The 14,543-nt window shown below is 59.9% G+C and overlaps 2 protein-coding genes across 3 annotated transcripts in view; both read left to right on the forward strand.

Annotated features, from left to right (window-relative positions):
- Nucleotides 1-1,133: 1,133 nt before the first annotated feature.
- ARHGDIA (Rho GDP dissociation inhibitor alpha) lies at nt 1,134-4,755 on the forward strand. Of its 2 annotated transcripts, XM_017524842.2 has the most exons (6): nt 1,134-1,261; nt 2,534-2,750; nt 2,866-2,949; nt 3,066-3,142; nt 3,224-3,287; nt 3,382-4,755. In XM_017524842.2, exons 2-6 carry the CDS (start codon nt 2,561-2,563, stop codon nt 3,579-3,581), a joined length of 615 nt encoding a protein of 204 aa, XP_017380331.1. In that variant the 5' UTR covers nt 1,134-1,261; nt 2,534-2,560; the 3' UTR covers nt 3,582-4,755. The 2 variants fall into 2 exon arrangements, with proteins under 2 accessions (XP_017380331.1, XP_037593104.1); XM_037737176.1 differs by lacking the exon at nt 2,866-2,949.
- Nucleotides 4,756-11,294: 6,539 nt separating this feature from the next.
- The window catches only part of P4HB (prolyl 4-hydroxylase subunit beta), a 17,161-nt gene continuing 13,912 nt past the window's right edge, over nt 11,295-14,543 (forward strand). Inside the window, exons 1-2 of the mRNA XM_017524840.1 lie at nt 11,295-11,661; nt 12,588-12,794. Coding sequence (XP_017380329.1) covers nt 11,511-11,661; nt 12,588-12,794 — 358 coding nt within the window. The 5' untranslated portion in view covers nt 11,295-11,510. The remainder of the gene's footprint in view (nt 11,662-12,587; nt 12,795-14,543) is intronic.

Raw genomic sequence — 14,543 nt, forward strand, 5'->3', positions numbered from 1 at the left:
AACCCTATCTTAAAAAAAATTTAAAAATAAATAAATAAATAAATAAATAAGCTAGGTATGATAACTCGAGGCTGTAACCCCAGCTCCTCAGGAGGCTGAGGTAGGAGAATAGCTTGAACCTAAGAGATGGAGGATGCAGCGAGCCGAGGCTGCACCATCGTTACTACAGCCTGGGCAACAGAGTGAGATGTTGTCTCAGAAAAAGGAGTCCACGTTAACCTCACCACAGTCCTAACAAGTGCTGCGGGCTGGAGGTCGGAGGTCGGGGCTGCGTCCCACCCAGTGTCTGGTGCAGGGCCTTCAGGGACTTGGCCTCCAAGACAGGAGGGTCCAGGGCTGGGGCCAAGCACTGCAGCCGCGCCAGGCCACTCATGCTATGCGACTGCTCCTGAGGCTTCAACACGGCCCTTGGGGGGCGAACCTGTGAAATCTCGGGACAAGTGGAACGGAGAACTGGGCGTCTGGGGTGAAGCCTCGGCTCCTCACGGTGCCGGGAGCTCCCTGCGTCCTGGTCCTGAGGCGCCGCGGGATTCCTCAGGGACACAAGGGCCTCCGCGGCGGTGCCTACGCAAGGCAGCCACGCGTGGGGCGCACGAATTGACAGCCTGGAGGAAAAGCCCCGGCTGCGCCCACTCGCGCAGCACGAGCTTTCCGCGGGGCGGGGGCGTGCGAGGCGCTCCTCCACGCCCCACAGCCCTGTTCTTCCACGGGGACACCAAGGCGCTGGAGCCTCGAGATCCCAGGAGCGGCTCTCGCCTGTGTTTAAGTAAACCTAATCCCCGTGCCCCTTACGTCCCCGAAGTCCCGGGACTAGGTAACAAGACCCCAAAACAAGAGGCGCGGCCGGACCGCCTGGGCGGGCGAGTGCAGCGCACTGCACCTGCGCGGGTTCCACAGCGCACGCGCTCGCCGCGGACCTCGAGTGGGCGCAGGGTGGACAGCGGCGTCCTGGGCGCGGGCACCTTGGGCTGGCGTGGAGAGGTGCCCTGGCTTACAGAGATTACCACTGACAGGGCTTGGGGTGGAAAGTGACGACGCCACAACCCACGCGGAACGCGCCCACGAGGTCCAGCCGCAAGATGGCGATTGCGCGACCCCGGCCTCCCGCGCGCCGCGCATGCGCCCTGGCCTTGCCCGCCCGGGCGAGCGGAAGTCGTGTGACCCCGGAAGTGACAGACAGGGAGGGAGGGCGCGCGCGGCGGCCTACGAGATTCGTCATTTAGTGCGGGAGGGAGCCAGAGCCGCGCCGCGGAACCCTCCGGTGAGTGGCCGTGGCGTGGCAGAGGCGGCGGGCCGGGGCGGGGACCGGCGGGGGCGGCGGGGCGGGGGGCGCGGGGGTGGGGGCTTCCGCCTTTGTCCGCGCCCCGCCCTGAGTCCACGGCGGGGTCTCGGCGGGCGGGGGCGCCGTGACAGCGGGCGGCTTGCGGCGGGCGGCGCGGGCCCGGGCGGGACAGTGCATTGGCGGCCTGGGTCCCACGTGCGGGGCCCTGGCCGGAGGGGCGGCGGGGCCCTGGGCGGAGCGGGCCCCGCCCGAGCGGCCAGGGGCTTCTTTCATGGCCACCAAGGAGCTTGGGGCCCGGGCAGGGCCTGAGGGTTCCTCCCTTGGGACTGGGGGCGCCAGGAAGGCAGGCGCGGCCATCGCGCCCCAGGGCGGCGCGGGGATTGGGGCGCGGCCTCCCCTAGCGCCCGGGCCACGCCCGGCGCGGATTGCGGGCCCTGCGGAAGTGCGGGCCGCGCCCTAGGATCCGGGCGCCTGCGGCCACCCTCGCGCAGCGCAGAGGCCGCAGCGCCTGGCGGAAGCAGGGCAGCCTGGACCCCGGCCTGGGCGTCCTGGGTGGGCTGCTCCCTGACCCATCTCCCACGCCGCCGGGAAGGATCTGAGCCTGAGGGACAGACCCGCGCTCGGGCCCCTGTCGGGTCAGTGCTGCCCAGGGCGCTCCTGGCCCACAGTCTGCAAGAGGGTCCGAGAGCACTGAACCGCTGTTATAGCTCCCAAGTTGTAGGTCACAGACCCTCACAATTGGAGAGAAATTGGAGATACTTAATATCCCCATGCCCCGTTGGCCCCCTGCGGGGTGCTGGCTGCCCCCAACTTCCGAGCTCCAGGGGCTTGATGGATGAGGCTGAACACAACACACAGGTTTGCACGTGACTAGCACGGCCTGGGGAGCATCCCTTCTGAGGGATACCCAGCTCCGTCACCCAGTAGGGCGAGGGCCTGGGCAGCTCAGGAGCAGGAAGACCCTACAGAGGTTTTAGTGTGGGCGCTGCCAGTTGGGTTTGGGGCCAGCTAGTCCTGCCCCTTGTATGCAGGGGACTGCTGCCTCCTCCTTCGTGAAGGGGGAGGTGTGCTCTCTCCCCAGGACGGGCTGTAGTTCCCATTTTGTCATAGATGTTATACCTGGGGTGGGGAGGAGCAAGGGTGGCCCCATGAGAGCCCTTTTAAAGCTCTGGCTGCAGCCTCCCTTCCTGCTTAGAAAGTGCACCTCCCATGGGGACCCAGGTCCAAGGCCTGCCACCGTCCCGCCCCTAGGTGTCCCCACCCAGGTTAAGAGTGAGCATGGCTGAGCAGGAGCCCACAGCCGAGCAGCTGGCCCAGATTGCAGCAGAGAATGAGGAGGATGAGCACTCAGTGAACTACAAGCCCCCTGCCCAGAAGAGCATCCAGGAGATCCAGGAGCTGGACAAGGATGACGAGAGCCTGCGAAAGTACAAGGAGGCCTTGCTGGGCCGCGTGGCTGTTTCTGCAGGTGAGTCTGGGCTGCGCTAGCTGGGTGGCCTCCAGCACACCCCAGCTCTCTTGCTGCTCCCCGGCCCCTGCTTCCATTGGCGGGGATGGGGCCCTCACCTGCTGTCACTCCCTAGACCCTAACGTCCCCAACGTCGTCGTGACTGGCCTGACCCTGGTGTGCAGCTCGGCCCCGGGACCCCTGGAGCTGGACCTGACAGGTGAGTGCCCTGCAGCCTCAGGAGTTCGGGTGGCCCCTGGTGGGGAGTGCGGGAAGTGCAGCCAAGGGGACCCCAGGGCTGTTGGGCAGTCAATGAGGGAGCGGTTCCCCCAACAGGTGACCTGGAGAGCTTCAAGAAGCAGTCGTTTGTGCTGAAGGAGGGCGTGGAGTACCGGATAAAAATCTCTTTCCGGGTAAGGCACAGGCTGCTGTGGCTCAGGAGTGGAGGGGTGGCCTTAGTCAGCCTTCCTTGATCTTTGCTTTGGGTCCTGCAGGTGAACAGAGAGATCGTGTCCGGCATGAAGTACATCCAGCACACGTACAGGAAAGGCGTCAAGAGTGAGTGGGGTCCTGGGCAGGGCAGGTGGGGGCCTCTGGGTGCACTGCTGGGTGAGGGAGCGGGGCCACTGACTGCCCTCTTTCTTTGCTCCAGTTGACAAGACCGACTACATGGTGGGCAGCTATGGGCCCCGGGCCGAGGAGTATGAGTTCCTGACCCCCGTGGAGGAGGCGCCCAAGGGCATGCTGGCCCGGGGCAGCTACAGCATCAAGTCCCGCTTCACAGACGACGACAAGACTGACCACCTGTCCTGGGAGTGGAATCTCACCATCAAAAAGGAGTGGAAGGACTGAGTCCCGGCCGGAGGCAGACAGGGCAGACGGATGGACGGACGGACGGCGGACAGGCGGATGTGTCCCCCAGCCCCTCCCCTCCCCATACCAAAGTGCTGACAGGCCCTCCCATGCCACTCCCACCCTGGTCCGCCTTCCTGGCCTGGCGCAGCCGAGTGCCTCCGACCCCCTCAGCCCTCCCCTGCCCACAGGCCCAGCCTCCTCGGTGGTCTCGTGTCTCGTTGCTGCTTCTGCCTGTGCTGTGGGGGAAGAGAGGCCCTGGCCAGGCCTCTGCTGCCCTTTCCTTGCCCCCCAGGTCCTATCTCCCTGTCACACCTGAGGCCTGGCCTCAGGAGGGAGTGGAGCAGCCCAAAGGGCTCACGGGTGCTTCCAATCTCTAAGCACCGTGGCTGCCCAGGACGTGTTTGTCTGCTGCCCCACGGCGGAGCTGGGACGTGGGATGCAGGGCCTGGTGGGGACCAGGCCACCCTCCAGCCCCGCCGCTCCTTGGCCAGCCACCCCCCCCCGCCCTGTTGCTGTCAGTCCTGTCTAACCATGATGCCTTAACATGTGGAACGTGCCGTGGGGGCCTCACTAACCTCTAACTCCCTGTGTCTGCATGAGCATGTGGTCTCCCCATCCCATACCCGGTGGCGAACCCAGTGATCCAGGGAGGTGTGGGGTGCTGCTGCCGCCCTCCAGCCTACCAGTGCCTGGCCTACCTGCCCCTCCCCTGGCCAGGGCTGTGGGGATGGCTCCAGCGGCTTAGGGAAAGCCAAATTGCCAAAACTCAGTCACCTCAGTACCATCCAGGAGGCTGGGTGTTGTCCTGCCTCTGCCTTTTCTGTCTCGGCGGGCAGCGCCCAGAGCCCACCCCCAGGAGAGCCCTGGACGGACAGCCTCACCCACCCCGCCTGGGCCCAGCCAGGATCCCTGCCTGGCCATCAGTATTTATTGCCTCCGTCCGTGCCATCCCTGGGCCACTAGCCTGCCTGTTCCCCCAGGCTCGGTGCCACCACCCCCGGCAGGCCCTCCCTGACCCAGCCAGGAACAAACAAGGGACCAAGTGCACACAGAGCTGAGAGTGTCTCCTGTGCCTCCCCCGCCCGCCCCCAGTCTTCGTGTTGTCTGCTGGGCTCAGGCAGAGGTGCCTGCTCCTGCTTTTCTGACCGGGAAATAAATGTCCCTGAAGGAACCAGGGGTGTCTGCTGCTTGGCATCTGTGGGGACAAAGCTTACAGGCTTTGGGAGACAGAGGGGAAGATGGGGACCCTGGTGGGGAGGTGGGGGAGGGTGCGGCCCCCTTGAAGTGCTGTGGCTGCTGGGTCCTTTGCGGCTATCGCAGAGAAAGGAATGTGAAACACCTGGTGACACCAGCCCTAGGCAGCGGGAATCTAAAACAGCAGACAGCCTTGGCTGGGGGTGCCGGGCCTGGCAGAGGGAATGGGGGAAGTGGGAGCCTGTGCAGCTCAGGTGCTGCCAGAGAGCTGCTTGATTCCCTGACCCGGCTTGGAGGTGTCCAGTTGGCCCAGATGTGAGCATGCCCTCTAATGACTGAATCCCAAGGAAACCTAGGGAGGACCAGGCCCAAGCCAGGGTCAGCCTAGTGGCTCCTGGTGCGTGTGAGCACAGGCGTGGCTGAGGCAGGAAGTCGGTGCCTAGGCAGTGGGGCCACAAGTGCCTAGGGTACTAGCCCTTCACAGCTGCAGCCTAGCACCCTCCATGACCGGACAGTGCCAGGAGCCCAATGGTGAAAAGGCCTGGTGTGATGCCATCAGCCGGAGACCTCGGGCATCCTTCACTGTAGTGTGGGGCACAGGTGACTGGGGAGCCACATGGCCTCTGGGGGCAGGTGTGCCCAGCCAGGGGCACTGACCACTGCAGCATCGGGCAGCCCAGCGCCTCCATGCCTGCAAGCACGTGGCAGTGGCGCTGCCTCCTTTCAGCACCATCTCCAAGAGCCCCCGGTAACTTCAAACCCATACCCCTCTGCCCAGCAGGGGGGAAGAGGCAGATGAGTAACGAAGCACCACTTAGAAGTGTTCAGTCAGAAATTCTGTTTCTGGCCTGATGCCAGTTTCAAAATCTGCCTTCTGTGGTGAGGCATTGAGAAAAATCCTATTTCACACAGGGGCAGCTGGGATGGGCTGCTGTTACCCTGGGGCCCTCCTACCGGTCATTCTGACACAGGCCATGCTGCTCTGGGACTTGCTTATCAGCAGGGCAGGCCCTGCAGGGGCTTATCGCCAGCTGGGGTGGGTAGGGAGATACGCTCATACCTCAGGTCACTGAACACACCTGTGCCAGGGCAGCACGCACACACACAGGTCCCACTGTCACCTCGCCCCATCCCTGCCAGGCCCTCATGGGAGCCGCAGAGGCTGAGCCTAGAGTTAACCATCAGCCAGTGCAACAGAATGGCATCTTCCTACAGAAGCTGGCCCAGACCCAGATCTGAGAGCAGCCACAGAGAGAGGCTGGGTCAGCCCCCAGCCCTAGATTCCACAGGGAGCAAAGACCTTACCCAGCCTCCCAAAACTGCTCCAGGCCCCAAGTGACAGGGTGGGGCAGTGAACCACAGGCTGAAGGCTCATCTCATGGGACAGACAACAGCCCTGCCAGAGAGGGCAAGCTCTAGGAAGCAGCCCCTGCCAGCCAGTCTCCTCCACTCTCCCAAGGGAGTCCCCAAGCCGTGCCAGGGTGTTGTCAGCAGTTCAGGCCATCAGGCAAGGGCCTTCGGAGTCCGGGCTGAGCCAGAAGCCTTCACCTTCTTGCTCCTGGATTTTCCCAGCTTTGCTAGACGTGTGAACTCAGACCTGCCAAGCTGTATGGGCATGCTGCCAGCAGCCAGGACTTTGGGCTGGCTCCTCCCCTGGTGCAGGATAACATGAGGTGGCACACAGTGCACATGACGTGTCTCTCAGGTCCCAAGTCTAACCTGATCCTCGGGGCCCCACCCGGGACCTGTTTTGTACTGCCGGGTGCTCAAGACAGGCCTCCCCGCCCCCAGCAGCCTGCACCTGCAGTCCCCTCTCCACACCTCCCAAGGCCTGTGGCTCCCAGCAGTCCCCAAGCATCCACCTCCTCAGCCACCCCCAGGTGGACACTTCTTCCATTCAGGAGGGTGGCAAGTCACAGTGCCAGCCAATGCTAGGTCAGGGTCTGGGATGTGACCAACTAATCACAGGTTACTGTGATTTCTGAGAACCCAGAAATGTGTGTGCCCAGCACTGCCCTGCCCTAGAATCAGCACCTGCCACACTCCACAGGGCCAGCACTCACCACTGCGCTGCTGCTGGATTTCTCACCTCCACTCCCGGCTCACCGTGGGCTGCTGCTCACAGTGGGAACACAAGAGGGACCTCGGAGTACTGCCCAGGTGCCTGTGAGCCTGCTGCTGCCCCGCCACACCTTCAGCCAGACTGCTGGCTGAAAGGGAGTGTTTGTTCTAATGGCTGGAAGCAGATCACTTGAGCTCAGGAGTTCAAAACCAGTCTGGGCAACATAGTGAGACCCCATCTCTAAAACAAAAATAAGCTGGGCATGGTGGTGCACACCTGTAGTCCCAGCTACTCAGGAGGCTGAAGCAGGTGGATGACCTGAGCCTGGAAAGCTGAGACTGCAGTGAGCCATGACTGCACCACTGCACTCCAGTCTGGGCAACAGAGTGAGACCCTACCTCAAATGAGCAATATTGTATACACAGTACATTAAAGAAACTGCATCAATCAAAACATTTAATCACTAACCAGTTGGGCATGGTGGCGTATGCCTATAATCCCAGCACTTTGGGAGGCCAAGGTGGGTGGATCATCTGAGGTCAGGAGTTTGAGACCAGCCCAGCCAACATGGCGAAACCCCGTATCTACTAAAAATACAGGCGTGGTGGTGGCACCTGTAATCCCAGCTACTGGGGAGGCTGAGGCAGAACGGCTTGAACCCGGGAGGCAGGGGTTGCAGTGAGCTGAGATCACGCCATTGCACTACAGCCTGGGCAACAAGAGTGAGACTCCATCTCAAAAATAAAAACAAAACAAAAAATCACTAACCAACATTTAATGGGTGTCTTCTCCAAGCCTGAGACTCCCTAAAGGATGTTCTGGAACACCTGTGATGATCCAAAGAAATGCCAGCCACAGGTGGCCTCTGGCCTCCAAGGGCATACTACTCGAAGGGCCTGGCCCATCTTCTCACCCTAGGGCTGGAAGACACACGAGCAGGCCTCAGGAAAACACCAGCCTGTGTGCTGGGGCAAGACACAGGCCCCGCACATTTCCACCCTCTGAACAATCACCGCAGAGGAGACTGTCTCAGGCCACCGCAGGCCAGACTTCCTCCTGACAGCCTTACCAGGGGCCAGTCCAAGGGAAGAGGCACCTTGAGAGGACACGATGGGCAGCCACAGCATCTGTCTAAAATACTGGGGTCTGGCTGGGCACGCTGGCTCACACTGTAACCCCAGTGCTTTGGGAAGCTGAAGAGGGGAGGATCCTCTGAGGTCAGGAGTTTGAGACCAGCCTGGGCAATATAGCAAGATCCTGTCTTTAAAGAAAAAATAAATGCTGCCATCTATCTAGGCTACAGTCCTGGTTGGGCACCCTGGTTTTCATAGAATGTTAGCTAGGCCACAGCCACCTGGGTTGCTATTCTGCAGCCCTGCCCTCTGCTGCCCTGGCCAGGCCTTCGCCAGCACTGAGGTGTGTTCCAGTAGCCCTCCGCTTCAGCCACCAGTGGCCCAGAGCCAGCCCGTGAGACACATCCATGGCCACCTGGGTCCTGGTCTGGCCCGTGCGCCTTAGCATCCTCCGCCTGGCCCCCGTTTTCTTTGTCTGTGAACGTTTTTCCTTTCTACTTTACAGCATGCTCTGAGCTAAGCTGCTACCAAACCTACTCAAGCTAATCAACATTATGGTGTGTCAGATCTCTTCACTCTTCCCAACAGTGGGCAAAACACAAGCTCCAATGTTTAGGCATCTGAACTCTGACCTCGTATCTAGATGTGGCGCAAGTGTGGGTTTTTTTCTTAAGATACAGGGTCTCCTCCTATTGCCCAGACTGAAGCGCAATGGTATGATCATGGATCACTGCAGCCTCAACCTCCTGGGCCCAAGCTATTTTCCTGCCTCAGCCTCCCAAGTAGCTGAGATTATAGGCATGCAACACCACCCCTAGCATGTCTCAGGCCCCAAACTGTGGTTTGTAAAACAGGTCATGGCAACCACAAAAACGTTGGAATATAGTGCAGCCACGTGAAGCAATTTCCATCTGTCCAGAAAGCAGAAGGGACCACGCCTGCGATCAAAACGAGTTATAAAGAGCTGGTGTCTCCTGAGTGAGCTCCAGGCCAGTGCCCAGGCAGGCACATACTCATGTTCCCTCTAGGCCGGTAAAGTCACCTGGAGGAAGCAGTTCTCCCAGCAGGTACAACGTATACCTCTGACTGACCTTTGCTCCGCTGGCACTGGGAGGAGGGGCACAGGGGACCCAATCTTGACCACAAAGAACCCCTGTTGTAGTTGAGGGAGTTCCATGTGTGAAACACAAGAAATATGTTCTCAGGAACAACTGACCAACAAACACAAACTCTCCTTTTTTTTTTTTCTTCTATTTTTCTTTGTAAGAAACACAAACTCTCAAAAGTACAAAAGCAACTTCTTCTACCTGTTACTATTTCTGAGTCAGGATGTTACTGCAGTCAAGATGTATACCTTTACTGTGGGAGTATTTCCCTTTCCCCTGCCAAGATTAAAGTCAGTGGTGGTGCTGTTTCCCAGCAGAGGAAAGTGAGGAGGAATGGAGAGGGGCGGGCACCTGGGGAAAAGGAGAGCTGGCAGCAGGTTCCTGGCCGTGAGGGAGAGGGAGGGCTGCCCGTGTTCAACAGTAACAAAATGCAGCCCTTCTATGTAATTTTAAAGTTTCTAGAAGCCACGTTAGAAAATGAAGAGGAGGCTGGGTGCAATGGCTTACACCTGTAATCCCAGCACTCTGGGAGGCTGAGGTGGGCGGATCATATCAAGTCAGGAGTTTGAGACCACCCTGGCCAACATGGCAAAACCCCGTCTCTACTAAAAATACAAATTAGCGGGGCATGGTGGCGCATGCCTGTAATCCCAGCTACTTGGGAGGCAGAGGCAGCAGACTCGACTGAACCCAAAAGGCAGAGGTTGCAGTGAGCCGAGATTGTGCCATTGCCCTCCAGCCTGGGAGACAAAGTGAAACTCTGTCTCAAAAAAAGAAAAGAAAAAATAAATAAAGAGGAAACAAGTTAAATTATCATTTTTTGAGTAAGGGTCTCGATCTGTCGCCCAGGCTGGAGTGCAGTGGTGGGATCATGGCTCACTGCAGACATGACCTCCTGGGCCCAAGTGATTCTCCCGCCCCACCCTCCGGAGTAGCTGGGACCACAGGTGCACCACACCACTCCTGGCTAATTCTTTGCATTACTTTTTGTAGAGACGGGGGTCTCACTATGTTGCTCAGGCTGGGCTGGAACTCCTGGGAGGAAAGGATCCTCCTGACTCGGTCTCCAAAAGTGGTGGGATTACAGGAGTGAGGCACACCGCGCCTGGCCTCAATATTCTTACATAATCCAATGTATGTATACTAAGTATTTCAACATGTAGACAATATAAACGTATTATCGAAATAACGTATCTTCTCTCCCCCAGCCCCTACACGCACACTCAGAAGTCTGATGTGCATTTCGCACTCAGCCCGTCTCCGGTGGACTGGCCACATCTCAAGTGCTCTGAAGCCTCGGTGGTGTCGGGGGTCGGGAGGAAGACCCTGCTGCTGCCTTCGGAGTGAAGCAGCAGACAGGGTATCCCTACAACTGTGTAACGGCTGGGACGTCTCCGGAGTCGACCAGAGCATCTGAGAAGGACCAGCCTCGGGGCAGCTTCACAGGATTTGGCAACCAGTGGGAAGGGAGAGAAAAGACCCACAGGGCAAAGGACCGCTCCCTGAAGGCCTTAGCCGGGAGGACCTTTCCTGCGGTCGCTCCGCGCGTGAGCAGCGTCTTCCAGGGGCTTGGAGGCCGACAGGTTCCCTGTGCCCTGGTTCCGCCCTCCCGCCCGTCTCGGCCCCACTGGCTCTTCAGCCCCATTCTCGTCACCCCTGCCCTGTGCCCTCATCCCCTCCGAGACTTTATCGCTCTGTGCGCACGATCCCTGTGACCAGGCACTGCCGCCATCCCTCAGCGGGTGCCTGCATGGCCTCGCGGAGCGCGTCGGGCCGGGCTGGCTGTCGCACACTGAGCCCACCGCCGCCCCTACGCGCAGGACCCCACCTTCCAAGGCCGCCGCAGCACGCTTGACACGCGCGCCGGAAATTGCGTCACGCCAGCTTCCGGTCCGGGGTCCGGGGGCGTGCCAGTTGGGTACATGGTCCAGTCAGAATGCAACACGAGGGGTTTCGGAGGCGCAGCTGCGGCTCCGCCCCTCGCCTGGGAACTCCGCCCCACTGCCACGTTCGACGAAGGAACGCGCAGAGTGCGCGCATCCCTTGGCCAATCAGGAGACGCAGAGCCCGGGCTGCCAAAAGTAGCAGCCATTCCAGACCCGTAGAAGGTGTGGGCGAAAGCCACCAATTAGAAGCCAAGGCAGAAAAAGTTCTCGTCGGAAACCAATGAAAGGCTGAGAAAGACAGCGAGCGCGAGGCTCTCGGCCAGTCCCGAGCGAAGGCCAGGGGGGCCTCAGGAGAGTTTCCGAATCCGGGGCCAGGCCTAGTGCGAGTAACCAATGCGGGCGCGGCAAACACGAGTCCGGGAGTCCGCCGGCCAATCGGAGATGGGCCCTGAGCGCGTGCGCGCCGCGGCCTGCGCGCGGCCGGGGGGGCAGGCGCGCCCCGGGCCCAGGATTTATAAAGGCGAGGCCGGGACCGGCGCGCGCTCTCGTCGCCCCCGCGGTCCCGGCGGCGCTAACCGAAGCGCCCCTCCCGCTCCGCGTCCGACATGCTGCGCCGCGCTCTGCTGTGCCTGGCCCTGGCCGCGGCCGCCCGGGTGGGCGCCGACGCCCCCGAGGAGGAGGACAACGTCCTGGTGCTGCGGAAGAGCAACTTCGCGGAGGCGCTGGCTGCGCACAAGTACCTGCTGGTGGAGTTCTGTGAGCGCCGGGCCTGGCGGGCGGTCGCGCGGGCGGGACTCGGAGCCGTCGGGCCAGGCCCTCGGGACGCAGGCACACCCCGGCCGTCCCCGGGGCCGAGACCCCTGGCGAACCGGGGGCTGAAGGCTTCCCTTACTGCCCGCCTTGGGGGCCGTGTCCGGGGCTCCTTGGGGGTGGGCGCCGGGCTGGGAGCCGGGGGGCCGTCCTGGTGCCCGCCCTGCGCACGGCGGGACCTTCCTGTTGGTGCGAGAAGACCTGGATCGCCCTGTGGGAGCACAGAGCAGGCCAGGGTCCGTCCAGCCCTGCCGAGTCCTCTCCGGGGCCGACCCGGAAGGCGCTCCTGCCCACCGCACCTTCAGCTTGCCACAGCCGCTCTTCCCATAGTGCCAAGGACCAGAATCCCAAGTCTTCCTCATGTCCATAAGGATATGACATCTGTTCCTGGGGTGGGAATCTTGTGCCCAACACAGCTGCTAACTTTGTTGACAGATCGTCTTAGTCCCAGACTCTTAGTCCCAGACTCGGGGCCTGTGTGCATGGATGTGCATCTCATACTCAGCTAGTCCTGGTACAGGGCGCCACGTTAAATTCTTCACTTTTGTCTGTCATCGTAAAGGGGAATTCTAGGGAGACCCTGGCCTTAATTGCCTACAGGCAGTAAGAAGTCAGCAGTCTTTCAAAGGTTTGTCTTCTGTGCTGATGGTGACATAGAATGGGGGCTGGTGTTGGTTGGGGTTCACTTGTTCACGGCCTCTGTCCTGATATTGCCCAAGAGTACCAGGCTATCAGCTCAGCGTTGTGCGTTAGGAGGGGTTATCTTGGTGAGTAGATAAGGTTTTTATGAAGGGAAGTGCCTGCCAGAGGAGAGAGGGAAGGGTGGCCGAGGGATCAAGGGCTGTTTTCTAGCACCTCATTTCCGCTTCCAGATGCCCCATGGTGTGGCCACTGCAAAGCTCTGGCCCCCGAGTATGCCAAAGCCGCTGGGAAGCTGAAGGCAGAAGGTTCTGAGATCAGGCTGGCAAAGGTGGATGCCACAGAGGAGTCTGACCTGGCCCAGCAGTACGGTGTGCGAGGCTACCCGACAATCAAGTTCTTCAGGAACGGAGATACGGCTTCCCCCAAGGAATATACAGGTGTGGCTGTGGCACTGCCCCGGAACTGTGTTTAGGGAGGGACTGGTCTGCGGGTCTGGGAAGCTGGGAAGCTGAGCATTGGGGAGGTTGGTTCCCAGAGGCTCGGAGGGAACCCATTCTCAGACTGTCCACTTGTACCCTGAGGGTCCTGTGACGAAAGTTCTCTCATCCTAGAACCACCTTCAAGTGGAGAACGTGTCTTGTCCCATGCCATCATGGGGCGGCTGGCCGAGGCCTGTTTGGAGACTGACCAGCAAGGAGAGGGAGGCTGGTGCCTTCTGGTCACATGGGCTCTTTGTACTGCTCCTGTTCCTAGGAGCATCAGTGTAGCGGTAGCTCTCAGGGTGACCACCTGCTAGGTGTTGCTTGTAGCGTACCAGCTGCTGCGCCATGCGCTTGCGTGGTTCCTCATTGGATCCTCTCTGTGAGACCGGTGTTTCCAGACAAAGGGCTGAGGCTTAGAGTAGCTGAGTCACAGCGTTGTGCCTGTTGGTGGCAGACCTCGAATCCAAGCCCACCCCGCTCTGCCTGCAGCCCAGGCCCCCAGCTGCTTGTCTGCTACCTCTGAAGCTGCCTTAGTGGAGGCCGGGGCCCTGTGTAGCCAATCAGTGACTGTGGCAAAAGAAGACACTTTGTCTATAAAAGTGGCTCTGTGGCATGTCAGATACACATGGTGGGCGGCCGAAAGCAGCTCACTCCGGTGTCAGCAGGGCTGTCCCCTGAGCAGGTGAGCTCTGTGCTGTTCTAGTAGCGGCAACTCCGTGGTTGCCACTCGCTCGGCTGTTTTGATGTTCCCATTATTTTATTCATGTTCGCTTTTGGAATGAGAAGTGCTCTGTAGTTCTGAAGTCACTGTAGTTCTGTCACTGACACTCAGGTTTGCAGATGGGATGAGCACTTCTAAATCCACCTGTTACTGGTGACCGTCTTGTTGGCACTGGCAGAATCCTGCATCTGAACAGTGTCTTCCCCGCTTGGACCAGGGAATTAAGCTTCAGGAGGGAAAGGGTCATTCTATAGCCTCAGTCTCCCAGGAGGAGTAGCTTTCTTTCCAGTCATTTGACTGCTTTTTGTGGCAGTATGTCATCTACTTTTTCCAGTCTGGGAGGCATGTAGGGTGGGCCATTGGCGAGAACTCCTGACATGCCTGGGGTAAGTTAGGAGGTGGGAGGTAGGTGGGCTAGGTGTCAGCCTGTTTCCACAGGTGGGAAAAACTGGCCCTGAGGCTGAGTTGCTGACTACCACTCTTAAGATGAGGCTGGTGGCAGGCTCCTGGGTGACAATGTGTGTATGATGAATGTACATGTCAAGGAAAATTTAGAAAATGTAGAGGGCTGGCCGGGTGCAGTGGCTCATGCCTGTAATTCCAGCACTTTGGGAGGCTCAGGTGGGCAGATCACCTGAAGTCAGGAGTTCGAGACCAGCCTGGCCAACATGTTGAAACTCTGTCTCTACTAAAAGTACAAAACTTAACCGGGCATACTTAAGCACGCCTGCAATCCCAGCTGTTCAGGAGGCTGAGGCAGGAGAATCACTTAGCTTGGGAGGTGGAGGCTACAGTGAGCTGAGATTGTGCCATTGCATTCCACCCTGGGCAACAGAGCGAGACTCCATCTCAAAAAAATAAGAAAAAGAAAAGCAGCCGGGCGCGGTGGCTCACGCCTGTAATCCCAGCACTTTGGGAGGCCGAGGCGGGTGGATCACGAGGTCAAGAGATCAAGACCATCCTGGTCAACATGGTGAAACCCT

Source organism: Cebus imitator, unplaced genomic scaffold, assembly GCF_001604975.1.
Source record: "Cebus imitator isolate Cc_AM_T3 unplaced genomic scaffold, Cebus_imitator-1.0 Scaffold36, whole genome shotgun sequence".
Taxonomy (NCBI): Eukaryota; Metazoa; Chordata; class Mammalia; order Primates; family Cebidae; genus Cebus; species Cebus imitator.

What these genes read in the sequence shown, in the direction of transcription:
- ARHGDIA (XM_017524842.2), top strand. Translation starts at nt 2,561, where the DNA reads ATGGCTGAGCAGGAGCCCACAGCCGAGCAGCTGGCCCAGATTGCAGCA. An exon ending in CCGCGTGGCTGTTTCTGCAG is followed by an intron (nt 2,751 to 2,865) that starts GTGAGTCTGGGC and finishes GTCACTCCCTAG; the next exon opens with ACCCTAACGTCCCCAACGTC. An exon ending in CCTGGAGCTGGACCTGACAG is followed by an intron (nt 2,950 to 3,065) that starts GTGAGTGCCCTG and finishes TTCCCCCAACAG; the next exon opens with GTGACCTGGAGAGCTTCAAG.